The following is a 20,678-nucleotide window of genomic DNA, read 5'->3' on the forward strand; positions in this document are numbered from 1 at the left end:
AATATAAGAATTATAGAGGTATCCTTGGATAATGTGGCATGTTCCAAATAGTGTCACTTTTTAAAACACTGCTACCAGGATCCTCTCAATGGCTACTTCATTCTAATGTTTCATTGGTCCATTTAGATTTGCTCCCAATTGGAATTGCCACCATTACTGGAAACACAAACCAGTCACAATTTGCATTTCTCCATCAGAAAACTTAGGGGAAAAAATACAGGAAGACTACTGGAAATAGCTTGCGAAATGTGTGTGACTCACATCTCAATATTCAAACTGGCACATCTTCAGACATTTCCCAACCAGTTCATTACAGTTAGTTAGTTAGTTAGTATATATATATATATATATAATTCTGATAAACGGATACACAAGAAGTTAAATCTTCCAGCACTAACAGTTCTGACTTCAAGTTGCAACATAAACAATTGACGGCTTAAAATTTGTAAATCAATGTGAACTACAGACTGGCTTATTTGTTAGCTCTATAATGAGGTCCTCGGGTACAGAAGTCTCTGAACACCAGGACTGGACTCTGGTTCTGAAAGCCAGTGGAGATTCCCCAGACAGAGAGTTCTCCAGTCTACCTCAAGGTATACTCTATACTTTTAGCAGGGAGAAATTCCCACATAGCTGATGGAAACAGATGTTAAGTGACAGGCAAAGGGAAGGACTGAACAACATTCTCCAGCAATAGATATCCCACCAGTAGTGGCCATCAGAACTGAAGGTCAGTACAGGCACAGAGAGGCTTCTGTAGAGATGATTCCTCAACAATTCTAAGACATCTTACAACACAGAAACAATAAAACTAGGGTCAAACAACTCAACATAAAATGTCATCTTTGTCCATCACTAAAGTATTTAAGAAAAAATGTAATGATAATGAAACAAGAAGAAATGTAAAGCATTCTTACCACATCCAGGATGGTGTGTTGACCAGCTCCCATTCAGCTGACAGTAGGCAACACGGCTGCCTTTTAAGGTATAACCTGCATTGCATTTGAAGTAAACTTGGGCTCCGTATTTAAAGTCATCTCCTTCCACAAAGCCATGAGCAGGAGCACCTGGAGTCCTACACATCACCACTGACAGTTCAGATATTTCAAAAAAATCTACTTTATTACAAAAACAGGACTTTTTTAGGTTGATTCTTTACTTAGAATGTAATTCAAATATTAAGAAAGAGGAGTTATAGGAAACAAAAATCTTCATTAATTATTTATTCAAAATCATTATTTTAAATCATTCTTTCCTCCAATCATTTCTTTTTATCAGCACAATTCTTTTTTTATTCCTTTTAGTTTTTAAAAAAACCTTTCATTTGTGCCATTTATTTTAAATATGAGCTCTTAGTTGATTGGGTTAGTCACCTGTTTGAAAGCAGGAGTACAGAAATACTAAGCACTTTATTTTGCTATAATCAACATCCTGTATCCTATGCAAATTCTTATTGAAAAACAGTATACTGGGGTTAGAAATTACCCCATTACTCACACACTGCAAATTCTTTTTTTTAATCTGATAATTTGAGTCTTAATATATTTCTAATTTTCCACATCTGATAATTAATCACATACCCCCTCACTGGCACACACAAAAATCATAAATACCTATATGAAGAATCGGTATTTAGTTCATTTTAAGAAAAAATACAGATATATTGGTTAAAAGGAAGTGTTAGATCCCAGTCCCAAGAGGATACTTTATTCCACTACAATCTATAAAAGTTTTTTTTCTTTCTGTCTCTTGTAAGGTCTCTCTAAGCACTTGCTGGCTGCCTTAATATGCTCTTTGGACTTTATTTTCCTTATTTTTGGAAACACTGTTTAATTTCACCATAGTCCAATATTCTTCCTTAAAATAGCTTGTGTTAAATGGTTAACTAGAATTCTCTTTTAAGTGTCTAGGTGATGAACTGAATTATTCACCAGCTCAAAGCGGAAATATTTAATAGTCCCAAATAGTTTCCTGTTCCAGCTCATTTTCAGCCTTGGCACTAGAATCTACAAGTTTCATTACTATGCAAAACTTTGGTCACAGTGCTGAAGTTATTGTGCCATTTCTTTGGGTTCTCTCACTTCTGAAATGAATGGAACTATTAATTAAATTCAATTGACAAGGTAGCTATGGCCCCATCTATGAGAACACTATCATCCTAATAGACTGGGGCAAATACCAACCCCACAAGAACTACAGTGGATCCCTGTGAAAGTGGGAAAACTGCAAATTTAAAAAAAAAAAAACATCTACTTTTTACCTGAGATAATAACTCTGCAGGGATCTCTAGGTTCTTTAGAGCAATTCTATGGTCAAGATCTGCCAGACATTGGCCATGAAATTGAACTGAAGGACCTAAAGATGCCTAGTTGTCTCTAGGAATCTCTAAGTCTTCCAGTATGACTTTAATGTCTATGACTTTACAGAAGTTGACAAGAGAGTCATACTGGAGGACTGAAAGATTCCTAGAGAGAACATATTAATCAAATCCATGAATAATCAAATCTTCAAAAGTCAAGGCCATAAATATGGAGGGTCAGCAGTATAAGTATTTTGTAGTCAGTTTCACCTGAGTCAGGTCTGCAGCCTTACTCAGTGTACTAACATTCTCCTGGTTTTAAAAATCCACAAGTATGTATCAAATTACTAATATTTTGCACTATTTATGTATTTTACTGTGACAGCCAAAGACTGTGTTCACATAAGATTTTAATGTGACCCCTTTTGCTGAACGATTGTGGCAGTAACATCAACAAAAAGTACATCCAGAAAGAGAAGCAGACATCATAATTATCAAGACAGATCTTGCACAAATTGTAACAATGCTTCTGCACTACAATACTCGACATGTTTTCTGTTTGTTTTTTTAACAAAGATATCATTTCAGTGTAGAAAAAAGTCCCACACTGTTCCACAGAATATTTACTCCAATTAAATTAAACTGAATTAAACCTGAAAGGAACTTCATGCTGCTTGCAGTTAATTTATTCCATTAATTTTGGCGGGATTTAAGCATGGCTACATTCATCTGGCAATGCCCCAAAAGTTATCCTAAGGCAACAAAAACTGAATTGGTGCTTGGAGTCTGTAATGGGCAGGAAGCGAGCCAATAAACTGAAAGTCAACCCTGCCAAGATGGAAGCTCTATTAATAGATGGATCACCTGACATGTTAAGTGATGTTCAGTGTGCTGTAAATGACAGTCCTCTGGAATGATGGTTCATAGACTACAGAGCCTCATACATCTATAGTGTCTCCTGTGGCCCATTGGTTTCAGTGACATGATTCAACTTTTATCAGCTTTGGCTGATCAATCTCTACCTGGACAGAGATAATGTACCTATAGTTATCCATACAGCTTTCTCTGTGATGACCCCTGAAATGCATTCCCTTGAGAGATCATTCTGGCCTCCCTATCATATCCATTTAGATCAAGAGAAGATCCTCTCTTTGGCAGGGTGCATTTCATCTTTCATGTGCTGCTTTTATTTTTCATGTTATTTATGGCTCTCTAATATCTTAATATCTTATCACTGAAATTAGCTGGAGAATTCCCTAGTTCAAGGGTGGGCAGCTGCAGAAGGGGCAGGGGACTATTTTCACCTCTGTGTCTGCCTTGCAGGCTGTCCCATCCCATTTTGGGTAGAATCAAAGAGTTGGAAGAGACCACAAGGGCCATCCAGTCCAACCCCCTGCCATGTAGGAAAACACAATACAAGCACTGCCAACAGATGGCCATCCAGACTCTGTTTAAAAACCTCCACCACTCTCCAAAGGAGTGTGTTCCACTGTCAAACAGCTCTTATTGTCAGGAAGTTTCTCCTAATGTTTAGGTGGAATCTCTTTTCCTGTTGCTTGCATCCATTGTTCCGGGTCCTATTCTCTTGAGCAGCAGAAAACAAGCTTGCTCCATCCTCAATACAACACCCCTTCAAATACTTATACAAGACAATCATATCACCTCTTTACTGTCTCTGCTCCAGGCTAAACATACCCAGCTCCCTAAGTCTCTTCTTCTAGGGTAGGCTAGAAGTAACACTGTGTCACCTCTGACTGGTATTTTGACTGTTGTTGTTTTGTTTTGTTTTTTAGGACTGGGTGGGACAGGTACCCACCATATTTGCAGACAATTTGGAGTTTGGGCTGGTTTTAATGCAAACATTTGCCACTAAATTGGTGGGATTCATTTCCCATTTTCAAAGTGTTGGGGGCTACATGTTGCCCTTGAGCCACAATTTTCCCACATCTGTGTTAGATTTTATTTTATTTTATTATGTTGGGTTTTATGAATATAAACTGCCCTGATGCATCAGATGAAGTAGATTCTAGTCCACCAAAGCTTATCCCCACAAGTCATTTTTAAGTCTTTAAGATGCCACAAAGCTCTTTGTGGTTTCCCTGCATTTAGATTGAAGAAGGCAACGGCAAAGAAATCTTTCCCCTTTGACAGGGTCACCAGAAGTCAGAGTTGACTTGAAGGCACATAAAAACAATAAGGGGGCCCAGAATTATACTGCCCCATGTGATAAATACATATCTGTCATTTCCATGTTACCTCCAAGTGGAGCAATATAGTCAGATGGCAGTAGGGAAGGAGAGGCAGCCTTGCTATTCTACCTGATTAAAAAAGCAAAGGCTCACAGTACATTTTCACTCACTGAAATGGAGGGCTATGAAAGCTGCCCTATAACCTATTTTATACCTCTTCCTTCTGGAGCATGTCACACAATTTCTGTTTTGCTTGATTCTTTTTTTACCTCATTCTTGCTTTTTGCAAGAAGAGCTCTGAAGATGGTTTTGAAATGAATGTTAGTACCTTGTGTGCATTGTTGAAACGTTGCCTTTCATTTTGGAAATGGTTGCCAGTCAGGTAGATGAACCTAGCTGATTCTTTCTCCCCTCAGTTTCCACAGTACATTCAATACAGTTTTAGCCTAGGAGAGGTTCTCTTGGAAGATGAATTTTTAAAATGCCTTTTTACATTCTCCCCTGCCTATTTCACCTTCACAGTATTCTTTGATGCTCTGTACTGAGAGAAGGTTCATAGAGAGAGAGAGAGAGAAAGAAAGGAGGGAGGGGTGGAACATTTTGTATAGATCTGTATGTGCAACTAAAATACAGGGACAAAAGAAGTCACACTTAAATCACATTAAAATAAAACACTGAGTTGACAACAATGGAAATGTGACCTGCATGGATGACTCAGGGCCAGAGAAAGTATCTGAAAGAGTTTGGAGAACAACATACAGTACAGTGTATTATCTTCCCCTCTCTTTAATGGTTTCATGTGTAAATTCAACCCATTATTGTTCTGTGACCATTACAACTTACAAATGAGTTGAAATCTGTCATCACTTTGCAAAAAAAGGGAAGAAAAGAAGAAAGATTGCAATCTACCCAATGCTACGCACATTTAAACCTTAGTGGTACCAACTAAAGTTGCACCCTAAGCAAGTATAATGGTTAAACATGTTGCTTACAGCTTCATTTTTTCTTTTCTTTTATCCTTGGCACCAATGTGGGTTTCTTTTTACTGTTTCATACCCCTAAGGGGAGGGGTTAATTTTTTTAAAAAATAAAAACTATGAAGGAATTTTAAAATCTCTGAGTCAGAACCAGATGAAGGAGTAGATGGCATGTATTTACACTAGAGTAAGAATTGGCAACTTGGGTAGGTCTGTGAAACTATGGGCCTGAACAGACAGGCCAAAATAAAGCCACTTTGGGTCACTTTGGAGGTATGCTGTTTAAATCATGCATGCGTCCTAAGAGGCTGGAAGCTGTGCCAAAGGACTGGAGTACAGCTTTGGTGAAGCTTCTGGCCTCTTAAGATGCATGTGTCATTTAAACAGCATACCTCCAAAGTGACCTGAAACAGCTTTATTTTGGCCTGTCTGTTTGGGCCCTATATTTGGCCCCCTGACAATTACAGGCTGTCCAAAACCCTCTCAAAACCACAATTTACCAGATGTTTACTTCTGATTTTGGGTTCCTCCTTAAGTGTGCACATGCATATGCACAAAGACACACAAAGCAAGAGTCTGTATGCTGTCTTCCAGGAGTAGCAATCCACCTTTTTGAACTTTATTTTTCCTTGGTGAATGTCTGGAATTGTCCAGAAGCAACAAAAATGCAGTGTTACCCATGGGTTGCCCGTCCCTGCACTAAAAGGTAAAGGGTACAAAGTTACATCTTGCATGCTAACTCTAGAGTTGATTCACCGACTTCCAAGGGGAAAGATCAAGAATATTTTAATCTCTTCCATTAGAATCAATGGGGCATAATGTTTACATTCATATACATAAATAAAATGTGTTTACAATGTGCATACAATATGTGTGCCAACAAAACACTGTTATCTGCAAACAGTGTCTATGAAGAGTCATTTTTGTAGAAATATCTGGTGACTGCTGCCACAAAGCAAGTGGAGTGTGGTGCTATATGTGCCTCTGATGCCTTATGTGAATAGTGATGCTGGTGTTTACTGTGGGCATTGTCAATAGACAATAGAAAATGCCCTAGATTGTATATTCCTTCAGAGACAGTTTCTCTATCTTCAGCAACACTTTGGATATAGTCAGACTGTGGTATTAAATTAGTTTGACATCACTTTAACTGCCATTAACTGACTTTAATGGCCAAATCTTGGGATTTGCCATTTGTTGAGGCACCAGAGCTCTCTGACAGACCAGGCTGAATAGCTCACCAAATTACAAATCCCTGGACTCTGTAGGATAGAGTCATGGCAGTTAAAGTGGTGTCAAACTGCTTTAATTGTGCAGTTTGGCTACACCCTCTCTAATCTTTAGACATTTCACGACTACCTACAGCAGTAGAGAATGAAAAAACTGCAGAGATGGAAAATATCATCTAGCTGGAAGGGTAATCTAATCCAACCTCCTGCCGATGCAGGAATCACCAGCTAACCCTTCCCCACAACCTCTGTTTTAAACCTTTCAATGAAGGAAAGAGTCCTTCATCATCTGAAGTAGTTTTTTCCACTATCAAACAAATCTTACTTTTCTTTGAATACATTTAAGTAATTAACTTTTTTTTCATTCTGCTTTATACCTGAGGGCAATATTCAATTATATGTAACTGCCATTTCTTTTCTGACACAACTACGGGGCCTTCTTCACTCATTTCAACTCACCAAACCTTGAATGATGTTTTTTCATGGTCCAAACTGACACACAATCAAGCCTCTCTAGTTAAATAGGGACTTTGTTTTTAATATGATAAATTAGAAAGAGCATGTGGGTAGATGGGAGGAGTGATGTATAGATTTCAAAGATCTAGAACAAATCAGTGAGTAATGTAACAAGGTATCATATTGTCCTTCCCTTTTCTGCAAATACGCCTTGGTATTTGTCTTCTACGGACTATATTTAAATACCCTGTGTTCTGTGGGTATATTTAGAGTTCAGAGACTATCTAGAAGAAATGAAGACAAGAGCATTTGGATTTTTAAATTAAACATTTCCACTATTAATCAGAGATAGCAGATCTTCATTCTTTTTGCCCAGTTACTTCTAGACTACATTCCTCAGCTTCAAATAATTTACCATTTAGAAATGAATTTCTGTACTCGGTCTCCTACAGAAAAATTGGATTACTTATTTAAGCCCCTTTTTTGTCCTCCCTTGGATATTCTTCTATCAATCCTTTCCAAATTCTGACTGTTCTTTGCACTTGTTCCATTGCTTCCCTGTATAAATAAATCTGATTTTCTTTTTTCTCCTTTTCTCCTCCATTATTCACTGCTAAATAATATATGGGCTAATTTCATCCACCCATATCTCTTTTATCCCATAGACAGATAATAAATCTTTGTCTTCAGTATCATCAATGACTAGCATTTACCAATGAATTATGGCATAAACATAGCATGCTTGATAAATTTGAATAGCTTTATGAGTGATCCTGGTCTACCTCACTCAGAGTAATATATGAATTAGAACATTGTATCCACTGGGTTCTCTGAACATGATACATGTTTTCATCCCCCCCCCCAAAAAAAAATCCACCTCACAATACATTAGGAGGGGAGGAGAGAAAGGGTTTTTAAAGATACATGTTGGAGTGTGAATTTTCATCTAGATTTTTGTTTTTAAAACTTTACAAGCTAATGAGGGAACTGATTTAGGCAAAAGTGGTGTGGATCAGATATACAGTGGTTGCTTCTTCCCTAACAAAGAATTGCTTTCTTGATTTCTGGTTGGTAATAAGTTTCTCAACAAGTTGAGCTGCACATTGTGCTTTCATTATTCCACCCAAACATTGGGAAGAACTTCCTGATGGTAAGAGCTGCTCAATAATCAAAACTATTTATAGAAACTTCAAAAATGGCCTGTTGGTGGTGTCACAAAGAGGACATGCTGTACACAATATGCAATATATAATTGCAAACATAGGATAATTCATTCCACAATCACTAAATGTCTACAATGGACTATGCTGCCTCAAATAGTAGTGGAGTCTCATTCTTTTGAAGTTTTTAAACAGAGGCTGGATGGCCATCTGTCAGGAGTGCTTTGACTGTAAATTCCTGCATGGCAGGGGATGGACTAGGTGGCCCTTGTGGTCTCTTCCAACTCTATGATTCTATAATTGATATTGTTAGTATATAATACTATTTGATACTATACTAGACCAGTGCTTGTTAAGCAGTCTGATGAGGGAGGCCAGTCAATTTTTTTCTGCAGAGTGTCAAAATTTGTGCTATATTTGTGTCCACTGGCTACAATTGATTCTTCCTTATCTGAATACTGTAAAGTTACTCTCAGCAGATGGCTTGTGGACTGGTAAAAGTCTATGGGCCACTAATCTGAACAGTAGTAGACAAGACTACAGTACTAACAGAATAACCTTTTCACTACACTGTGTCCAAGCATGAGTGGTTTTACAATCAATGTTCTTACAAAGTCTAGCTTTTCTAAACACTGTAGGGTGGTTCAACTGAACTGCGCTGGCAGTGAGGCCAAATGAGTCCATGGGTCACATAACTGTTAGGTTGGATATTATTCCTGTTCAGTGATTCCCAGCTCCTAATCGTATGAGCCAATAATGATGATCCAAATTAGCATTTGATCCACAGTTATCTAAAGACTCGCATCAGTACAGTTATTAGGCCCTATAGATGTTTTGGTCTACAATTCTAGTCAGCTCCATCCAACCTGGCTAAGGTGGAAGCTGGTTGGAGACATTGGCAGTAGATTAGCAGATGCGTTTGTGAATAGTCCCTTTTCTGTGGGTCTGAGGAACACCTAGTCTGCAGATATACCATTTGTTGTTTGAGTCAGATGCTCCCTTGTCTTTGAAGGACTGGGATACAGGGATTAAATAACAAATTGTATATATTTTTCAACTTTGGGAGGGAGGAAGGAGAGAAAAGCCGAGTTCTTCAGCCCCAAGGGAGCATTGCTGGAGTATTATATTTGATGGAGAGCATGTACCCAGCTGAATTTCTAGCATTCACCCAAATTGGACACTGTGTTAAGCATTTTCTATTTGCTTCACTCTCCCTCTGACTTTCAGGCAGGAAGCGCTGCCATGCTGAGGAAAGGGGTGGTGAATCCTCTCTGAACTTTAATCCAAACTTTAAAGAAGCTATCCAAAGTGATGAATCCTATCCCCATTATAGGTTCAATACCTATTTTGCATCACTTCTGTAAAGCTCAAAGTAAAACCCAGAGCAGATTCATGGCCCTTCTAGCATGAAAGTCAATAGCCATCATGAATATTAAAGTGAAAACAGACATACATTCTGAAACCACATATTCTGTCCTAATTGCCAACTTTTTCACAGCTGCAATGTGTGTATTCATGGCACTTGTACCCCAGTTTACAATAACTTTGAAAAGTTCTGTCTGTTTGCTTGTGCTTGTGTTCATGTTTAATATTAAGATGAAGTTGTGCAAGGACCATCCACCCTCACTTATGGATATTCTCATCTGTGGATTTAGAGCCCTGCTTTTGTACCCTTTTGTGAGCAAAACATCTTCTGCAATTATCCTACTAGCCAGGAGTAATCAAAATAAAGCAATGATGTAATCCCAGCAGCAATGAAAAATCTTTTCATGCCTTTCCAGCCAAGTGGAACCCACCCTGATGTTTTCCAGCTCCCTGCTTCTGTGAATGAGACAGTAACCATGTGAAAGCATGCTTGGGTCAGCCACTGTGATTTATTCATCCGGAGGCAATTTGAAGGCTGTTGATTACAACTAGACACTTGATCTTTATCAGCATCGTTCCATTCCCTTAGAAATCTGTATCTTTGGATACAACCTTTCCAGTTATGTGGTTAACCTATTTTAATTATAAAACTGACTTGGTCTCCATATAAGATTGGGAAGAATGAAAGTTATAAAGAGCCCCATCATTTTTTCACCTTTTCTCTTTAGCATTAATGAACATGCTCCCAAATGTATTCCTTTTAACACCACAGTGCATTGCTAGCCTGCCCTTTTGTCTACTAAGACTATGATGCCTATTGTTTTTTGTAGTTTTTTCAGGCTATGTGGCCATGTTCTAGAAGAGTTTATTCCTGATGTTTCACCAGCATCTGTGACTGACATCTTCAGAGAATGCTGGCATGGAAGACAGTAAGGTGTGTGTGTGTGTGTGTGTGTGTGTGTATTGTGTGAGCCTGGGTAGGGAGGAGTGATTTCCATGTTAATCTGTGTATTGTTCTGTTGTGATAGAAAAGACTCAGGTGGGAGGAAATGCAAAGAGGATTAGTGTTTGCTTAATTAATGATCATTGTCTGCTGGGAAAACCCCTGACCCTGGATGGTCCATTTGCAGAATCTTGATTTTTCTATTTTTCAGGGCTATTTATTATTGATCCATTAGTTATGTTTGTTTCCTAAAATTTCTCCACAGAGCTCTAATTGGCATACATCTCCTCCCCATGTCATCCTCACAATCTTGCAAGGTAGGTCAGGCTGAGAAAAATTGACTGCCAAGTGAATTTCATTACTCAAGTAGAAACATAAACCTAAATCTCCATAATTCCAGTCCTGCACTCTAACCACTATCTCACACTGACTACACCTTTGTTTTAGTAGAAATGTAAGCCTGCTTGATGGTTAAGTGACCATAAGTGCCCAGTGGAGCCACACAAGCCTCTTCCCCCTTCACCTTCAGACTCACATTCTTTCTACTCCATTCCTATCCCTTTCAATTTTTGATACTAACTGTTGTTTGCACTAACTATGGCTAGCAAAAATGCTAGTGCAGCTAAAACTGAAATGATGTTTGTGACAATAAATGTGTTCACATATCCATGCTTGGGCAATCCACTAGTATTATATATGACTGAGCCAGCAGGTTGGATGGCATTTGAATCCAAATCTACTTGGTCCTCTCATGATACCTACCTTGTAACTCCACTATACTATAGCAGGCTTGCAACTTCTCTGTTTCCTGGCATGTTTTCAGGGGGGCGAGGGGTATATTTTTGAGAAAACCTGCCATTCCCAGAATCCTTCAGGACCACAAATTGACCTTTTTCAGGCTGTATTTGCCCAACAAAATTATGAGGTAGTGCAGGGTTTGGGAGGACTGGAAGCCTGTTGATCCATGTGCCATCTAAGATCTCATGCAAAAAGGGAGCAACAAATGAATGTGAAATATAAATAAATGCTGGGGCGATTGTGTTTTTTGTTAGAGCTCTTCCTATCATATAGTCCGACAAAATATCTTCAGTGCACTGGGAATTGTTGACATATGACCATGAAATGTAGGATTTCTTTATTACAGAGAGTTTGTTATAGAGAATTTGATCCTCTAAACATATTTTTTTCCTTGATAATGCAATATTTGAAAAAAAGCAAAATGCAAGAGAGGATAAAAGAGATGTCTGACCATCTAACCTGGATTGAACACATTCAATATTACTTCAAATATTTATTATTATTATTTTTGTTTTGCTGGCAGAAGGCCCTGTGATTGAAGAACCACATCAAATGGACTATAAAGTGCTATAAACTAGCCACATGTTTTGGGAGACTTGTACGGGATTTCTTTGCAGGAAAACAATAAACAAGTCTGAATAAAACTGGAAAACTGATTTGTTCAGTTGTTGGTTTTGTGTGGGGAAAAAATGTTCCCACAGAACTGTAATAGCGTGGTCCTTTTCCTTTCTGCTAATCAGATAAGAAACTAGATAAAAAATGTTACAAGGCCCAGAGCAGTTCAAGTCAATACATATTTTATACCCCCAAAATAGGGTATACAGGGCACATTCTGACATCTTTTGTAAAGAACTAGAAACCACAGTATAGCCCAATTTTTCATATACAACTTCATTTCCATAATGCTTTAGAAATTCATTTGAAGACAGATACATAATTTAAATGTGTCAGAGATGATTAAAGATCAAGACCAAGAACACGGTTCAGAAACTTTCAGATGGGCATGGACATAAACTGACAGCAATTGCAACTAAAATGACTGATAAGTTGGATACTTGAAAGGGAGGGTGCACAAACTATCTTTTCTCAAAGGTGCAACAGACCCTAGAAACAAAATTATTCTACCTACATCATTTACCTATCTCTCCTGTATTAGTACTGGTATATAAAATCCTCCTGTAGGAGATTTTAATGTGTTTATCACAAACTTGTAAAAAGTCCCTTACAATACAGATAGATTTGAAACTACAGTCAGCCCCCCCACATTCGCTGTTTTCTCTTTTGAGGATTCCTGAATTTGATTAATATGTTTCTCCAGTTGCACTGGAAGACCTAGAGATTCCTGTTCTCTCAAGTTAAAAAAAATTGCATTCACAATCTTTATTTATATTCACATTTTCTCACTTTTGCTGAAGGCTGTGCCCCTAAACCCCATGAATGTGGGGGGCAGGTGACTGTACACATTTATCGGCAGTGGAATGTACAATTAAAATGTTCAAGATCCTAGGCAAGCACTTCAGCCTTCTCCCAAAATACTTCACTCAATTTGGGTGCCTCTTGTCAGAATCTAATGAAATCTAATCAAATCTGCCCTGAGTTGTGTGCATGGTTGGGTTAATTAGTTATTAATGTAGTATTATAGGGAGTATTATTTTAGAATTGTACAACATATGTATGTTGTAGATATGAGGAATGATGGGAGGTGTAGTGTTGGGAAAGAACCTTGATGGTGGTATAAAGTGAAGATAATTACTTAGTACAGACATGCACATATATGTATGGAATGCAATTTCTCACAGGAGAAAAGATATAGAAGAAAGTGTTTAATGGGGGGCAGAGAGATTATTCCAAGAAGAATCATACATGGATATGCATTGATTTATGGGTGAATCACAGTCAAACCCATAAGGTTTTAGGGTGGGGAATTGTGAATATGTGATTTGTGTTTAGGGAGAATAGCAGTTCTGTCTGCAAACATCTTCCTGTAACACCTACAGTTACTGGAATAAAATTCTTGCTATTTGAAGTACAGAAGGCTGATTCACTGAACTGTGGAGGAAAAGGGCAGTTCTTGATACTTCCCCTGGTTTACTGTTCCTACTACTCAGTGGCAGCCTTTAGCTGTCACATCAGTGGAATGGTGAATCTGCTCCTGGCACTATCCAAGGTGCTAAAACCTGTCCTCCAAATAGGTGTGACACCTTGAATAGCTCCTTTCTGGTCCAAGCTTACACCTGGAGCAGATTCACCACCCCACTTAACACTGAAAACACCACCACCACTACAACAGAGAACATTCTGCAACCACTCAGCCTATTTTGTCCTAACATGGATAGTGCCATTTTGGCAATGAAAGCACTCACACCAAGGGAGCTGGATTTTGTATTAGAGTATAGAGGTTTTGGAGACATCAAGAGGTGTGAGCAACTTCTCTTGCTGTGAAACAAGTATATAAATGCTGAACTGTAATCTGGGTGCTATATACAGAAGCAACAGAAGTATTGATTTCAAAAGCAGTCACACTTAAGCATGCTGTAGCATTTTGTCTGATCCCCATTTTGATTCAAATGGATCTAATTAACATTTTTTGGGTCAATGTGATGACTGGAACAAAAGTATCTTTACAATTCTGAACTTTTCTCATTCATACACACACAATTCTTAGCTCAATTTTTTTAGGGACAGTTCTGTACTAAATTTCTATATAAGGGAAAGATGCATAAAACACATTATAGAAAGCCACTTTGGGTCACAGAATGAGGTGGGATATTAAATAATTAAATAAATAACTATGACTACCAGGTTCAGTCTTTCCCAAAGGGAGGCATACCAACTTCTGCCAGATTTGCTCTGAGCTTGGAAAACCAAAGGATTTTTATGTTATATTATACTAGAGAACACTCTAGTCAGCCTGTCCACATTGTGGGAGCTGTAGCCCCCAAAAGTAAGTTTTCCAAAGTTTTCTGGACTTGCTGCTTTTCTTTGTAACAATTGTTTTATTCTTAGCAACAACTTTTTCCTAGCATGCGTATTTGGATATATAGTAAAGCTCGTATGCCATCAATTAATAAAGTAAGATTTATCCTTTGCTCCTTGACATCTGGGGGACAGAGGAGAAGCCACCACATTCTTAATTTGAAGCTATACAATGACTCCATAATAGAATTGTAAAACTCGCACTTTTGCCCTCTACATCATTACGCCTTTTCAGCTCCTGAACGAAATCTTGAGTGTGACCTTCCTCACTGTCAATAAAAACCACTTTGCATAATGACATATCCAGTCACACAACATCATTTTTCATTGTTTCACTCATTTTATCTGACTCTTAAACAGATTGACCTCCCAGACTGTAATGTGATATTTTAAAGAAACATCCTTTATATTATATTTGAACACAAATAGAAGCCCTCAAATTCTGTATAGCTTACAAATTTTGGAAGCAATATGGCTGTAGTCTACAGAGTTTAATCGTTTAACCATACATTTATTCTTAGTTCATTGCCAAGTTGTTCAAAACAGAAGAATATTTAGGATCACATGTGCCTATGGACACAGATCTCAGAGAAACAGTAAGCAACCAGGCAAGCCGGAAAGCCAACATGGGGTAACAGTAAGGGAGAAAAACTGTGTTCCTTCTCTCTTCCATCTTCCTTACTGGTATCCATACTTATAGACCCATAGGAGTGTGTAGCCTGTTATGAGAAGGCTATAAGAAAACCTCGGAGGACCAAGGAAGGAGGAGGACAGTGGGCTGGAGGACAAGGGTGGCAGGCTGGAGGACGGGAGGCCAAAACCCAGAAATGTCCCGCCTAAAATCGGGACATGGCAAGCCTAGTCAAACTGCATCGTTTCTGCAGTGTGGATTCACCCTGGGTGTGATAAAACAACATTTCAATGGGTTGTGCAATATTTTTATCAAATAATGTAAATGTATTTTAAATAGCTTTTAAAATTTTTAATAGGGTCATTTGTTTACTTACTTTCTTATTTACTTTTGTACTATACATTGTTTTAATTGTATTTTGTTTTAACTTACACTGTAAACTGCCCTGGATCCCATATTTGGAGAGAGGCAACATATAACATTGCAAGGGCCATACATCCTCTACTCTCTGTTATAAAGGAAAGAAGTTTCTGATTTTCTTGCCATCCAAGATTACAAGCAAGGTTCTTTTAAATATGAGTCAGTTGATAAAGACAAGAAACTCTCAAAAAATTGCCTCACTAAAAGCCGTCTGTATTGTTGAGTGATGATGGTGGACAGGAGTCAAGTACAGTCACATAGCGGGAAAATCAAGAGAACACTTTCACAGGTCTGTCCAAAAAAAGAGGAAAAAAACATTATGGCTGACACTGGCACAATCTGATGCTGGTAGTGATGGCACAGTACACCACAGTTAAGCTCAATGGAGAACCCTTCATTAGGATGCAGAAGAAATATAACTCAGCTGGCATCAGAGACTGGGAATCCGTAAAGCAATGGAAGTTTCCCATTCAATACAAGATCCCAGCATTTACTCAAGGACTTGAGTTTGTTGGGCTTTGTTTTAGACAATGAAGACAGGAAGTCTCAGAGCAAAACGGGGTCACAGTAGGCCAGCAGTACCATGGGAGGCTCTACAGAGCCAGAATGCTAAGTCCCGTGACAGGAAAACGAGTCCTCATTAAAAGGACAAGGGGGAACCATCTCTCCCCTAGTTAAACATAGAATCAGAAAGGTGATTCTACATATACATAACCAATGTTAATAAAGCAAGGGGGGAGAATGCAAGTATGGAAGTTAAACATTTTTCAGTTCTTTGGTCTCTTGCTACCAAAGTATTGAATAAGATTCTGGGCAGGGCAAAGTTATATTAAAAATGCTAGAAAAATACTTTGTTTGGGACCCTGGCAGTTGGGCTTTGTGCTTCTATTCAGACTCTAATTGGCAGATCATGGGTTGGAAAATATTTTTCCCCCACTGCAGTTCAGTATGGCCTTTTTATCCTTCCTCAAGCTGTCCAGCAGGTGATAAACCATAGAGGTAAGCCAGGAGGAAGCAAATCCATAGCAACAGAACATGCACACAAACACAAGCAGACCCTCCCTTACACCTCTGCTTGGTTTGGTTTGTTGTGGCTTCTGGTCTGCCTTCCTCTGTAGCCTGTGACTTAGCTTGAGCTTTTAATCACTTTATCTTTTGACTGCCAGAGCTCCCCTTGGTCTCATAACATTCATCTTATCTTTTTGCATAGCACAGTGTGGGGATTATTTATATGGAGCATAGAATTCCCCCCACAAATACAGGAGATTACATCAGAGATGTGGCTGCACCCTTTGATGTTATTTGTACTTACATAGTCAGATTCACCTATCTTGCATTTTCCCCAAAGGCAGAACTCAATTAATCAATTTATTTCTATGCCACATTTTCCCCAAAGGTGCAACTCAAAGCAGCTAAAAAACCCAGGGTACAGCAAGCATTGCAATGTCCAGATCTTTCAGAGTAATCTCACAATTATTAGATTCTGATTGTTTCATGGAGTGTTATTTTAAAGAGGCATACCAAGAACTATGTCTAATTGTTATCTGAATACTCGAATTATCAAGCAGGGCAGTTTCTTTCAAGATCCTGGTTATATGAGTAAATGAAAAAAATGTAAAAACTGGATTACTTCCACACAAAGAAAGCTCAACTAATCATTTGGCATCACGTTATTATTCCACATATACATATTACTCCTGTTGAGTTAGAAGGCAATAGGAAATGAAACAGTCCATGCCTTAATGCTAACAGTCCATATTTCCACTTCTGTGGCTGCCCCTTCTTTGAGTCCCGTCACCTTCCCATGTCTGGTTTGTGGGGACACATGATAGGGCCTTATCTGGGGCTCTAGAACTCTTTTGCTATGGAGATTATAACAGCCCTGTTCTTGCTGTAAGCAAAGACATTTTTTATTCTGACAGGCTTGCTTTTAGAGTGGAAGGCTTTTGAGGAAAGATGTTTTAAGAGAATGTTGTGTTATTATTTTCATTGTACTGTTTTGATCATTTTAAGGCTATGTTTTAAATTGTTATAATATAGCCAATGGTTTAATTCTATGTTTTAATCATATTGTAATAATTTTAATTTGCATGCCAACTTACACAATAAAGGGAGGTATAAATAAAGTTCATAACAAACAGTAATTCAAGCAAACCATGGCCATGAATATGTAAGACCCGAGCAGGGCTATTAATGGCCAGAGCTCATGTAAGTCTCTCATTCACATAATTGCTTATGTTGAGGCTGATGTGACTGCAAATGGCAACCATAAACATATTGCTCAACTAAAGGCTAATTCTAGATACTATTTCAATGTGTGCTGGCTAAAAGAAAAGTCAAGACCATTTTGTCACCCATCCTAGAATCCTAAAGTTGGAAGAGACCACAGGGACCATCCAGTCCACCCACCTGCCATGCAGGAATTTGCAATCAAAGGTCCCCCGACAGATGACCATCCAGTCTCTGTTTAAAAAGATCCAAAGAAGGAGACTCCACCACACTCTGAGGCAGTATATTCCAGTCAAACAGCTCTGACCATCAGGAAATTCCTCCTGAGATTTAGGTGGATTCTCTTTTCAGTCACAGTTAGATATGCATGCATTACCATGGCTAAGCTCCATCAAAATGGAGCAGAGAACTCCCCCCACAAATACAAAGTGTTGCCATCTACCCCATCTTGGGGAAGATGTTGGTTACTTCTCCAACATCTCAAGGCTCTACTATCGACATCCTACTTTGCATGTTGAAGCTTGTTTTTGTTTTTAAGAACCAAATGTGGGCATCTCTCCTGCTGCTAACCACTGAGACAGTCTTAGGAAGGCAGGAGGATGAAGAATAGTTATAGAGCTATAAAAATAGATTTGTTCCTCTCTTGAGTTTTCACACTTACTGCTGGATTCATTGAAGTGAAGCTCAAGTTACACTGTTTGAAGCATTCACCAGAGAAGAGATTTGCCCTTAAAATAAGTTGAGATCTCCCTGACCTCAGATGTCAAATATACTTGGCAGGTAATTCTAGAGTGAAATCGGATAATACACCTATGGTAAGACAAAGAGCTTATGCTTGTTCAAATGTTTAATATATACAACTCCTGAAAGTGTAATGTGAATCACACTTGGAGCATTCAGCCATATAAAATTTAGACATTTAAAATATTTTACTAATGAACAAAAAAGGAACATAGTGGATAAAACCAGCACTGAATGGCTTGTTTTCAGCACCATATCTGTAAACTGAACTTCTGGACAAAATTAGGTTTATTACTGGGGCATCTCCTTTGGAATTGCATGGACTCATTAATACTTGCAACAGATGCAGTGAATGCCATACTTAATTCCAATACCATCTCAGTACCACCTGTTCTAATACCACCTGAAAAACACAATGAACAAAAGACTGATAGTATTTTGTTCCAACATAAAAATAGCAAACTTGTGGGTTGGTCTCATGGGAATGCCAATATCTTACTTGCTCAAAGTAACAGAAAGGATGATTTGGTCACCATAATTATTATTATTTTAATCTATACTGCCAACTTGGTAGGTAATCAGGTACCTTCCAGCTTTTTTGTATAATAACTCACATCAGGCCCAGACAACAGCAAATAGTTTGGGATCATGGGCACTGTTGTACAAAATATGGGAATTGTAATGCAAAAAGGGCACCAGGTTCACCTAACCCTTAACATTTTTCTTCATATCCATCTAACCATAGTGATTGGAAACCATTTAAAAAAACAACAACAACACCTTCCTTCTGAAGAATACTGGAAGGTTGGGGATAGTACACTCTAAATAAGTAAAAGGCTATGAGAGTTGTAGTCCAACAACAGAAGCGTTCAGGTTTCTTACACCTGCTCTAATATCAGAGAAAACCACTACTAGAGAGAAGGATTTCTCAGCCAGGGCTCTATGGAATCTTAGAGTTCTGCGAGAGGTCACTAGGGATTCCATAAGAGATCATGCCTAGGGTCAAAAATTCTTTTGAGCTGTAGGTATAATTTTTATGCACAGGTTCCCTGAAAATTATTTCAAGGGTTGCCCCAGGACAAAAAGGCTAAGAAATGATGGTGCTTAAAAACCACCAAAAGACAACTTTGAAAACAGATTATAGCCTAAATCTAATAACTGGTCTCAGTTACACTCAGTGGGACTCACATTAGATGTCATTTACAACTGTGTCAATGGGATGAGCAACTGGATTTAGGTAAAGGGCAGGAATCATGCAGTCCTCCAGATGTTGCTCTGAAAATTCCAGCAGTCCTGGCCAGCATAACTAATGGTGAGGAACACTGGGAGTTGCAGTCACCAACATCTGTAGGGCCATTTAATATCTATCCTTGATTCAGAAGGGTTTTACACAATGATGATTATATGTGATAAATGGATGGATTCGCTGTTTGCCCAGGCAGATTTTAAACTGTTTTGGAGCATCTAATAATGTAGCTGAATAGTTTGGGAGGTGATCAACTCACTATGACATTTGAGTAAATATCATTAATTATGTCTTCAACAGCCCAGACCAATTTTATTTCTGCATAGAGATTCATTCAGGTCTTTCCAGAGCACAGGTTGTTTTTTAAAAGCCAATTATCAAATCAGCCTAATCATTATACATGGGAATGCTAAACAGTAGTAGAATTACTTAGAACATAGACATTCTGAACACACTTATTCATCTTTGTAAGCACAGGGATGTACTCACAGCTTTCACAACGGTTCCCAGTATAACCAGCTAGGCAGGCACACTTGTGGCCACCGATTTTATCGAGGATGCAGGTTCCATCATGCAGACATGGAGAGGAAGAACAAGCTGGAGGGGGTAAAGCAGAAGATGGGTCTCTATGTTGCTTCCATAGAGCAGATTCCTTTACCCTCTTTATCTGTCCTACTGAAATACAGTGGGCTCTTGTTATCTGCTTCTTATCTGTTTGGTTCCAGAACCTCCTGTGGATACCAAAATCTGTGGATGCTCAAGTCCCATTAAATATAATAGCATAATAAAATGATGTCCCTTACATAAAATGGCAAAATCAAGGTTTGCTTTTTGGAATTTATAATTTTTTAAAAAAATATTTTCAAGTCATTGACAGTTGAATCCATGGATATGGAGGGCTGACTGTATGTTCATAAGGTACATACTTCAAGGAATGTTCTTACTTGGTAAATGGTAACAAATACCATCATGGTATTTGGGGTTGTAACTCAAAGTGAGAAACTGTTTTTTTTTTAACA

At 38.4% G+C, this 20,678-nt stretch overlaps 1 protein-coding gene across 2 annotated transcripts in view; it reads right to left on the reverse strand.

Moving 5' to 3' along the window:
- The window catches only part of PAMR1 (peptidase domain containing associated with muscle regeneration 1), an 89,981-nt gene that overhangs the window by 14,783 nt on the left and 54,520 nt on the right, over positions 1-20,678 (reverse strand). Inside the window, exons 6-7 of one of the 2 annotated variants that reach the window (XM_042441878.1) lie at positions 20,149-20,256; positions 918-1,088 (exon numbers count right to left, since the gene is read on the reverse strand). In XM_042441878.1, coding sequence (XP_042297812.1) covers positions 918-1,088; positions 20,149-20,256 — 279 coding nt within the window. Of the gene's footprint in view, positions 1-917; positions 1,119-20,148; positions 20,257-20,678 lie in introns of both variants that reach the window. The other variant, XM_042441872.1, reaches the window with a different exon arrangement.

This window comes from Sceloporus undulatus, chromosome 1, assembly GCF_019175285.1.
Source record: "Sceloporus undulatus isolate JIND9_A2432 ecotype Alabama chromosome 1, SceUnd_v1.1, whole genome shotgun sequence".
NCBI lineage: Eukaryota > Metazoa > Chordata > Lepidosauria > Squamata > Phrynosomatidae > Sceloporus > Sceloporus undulatus.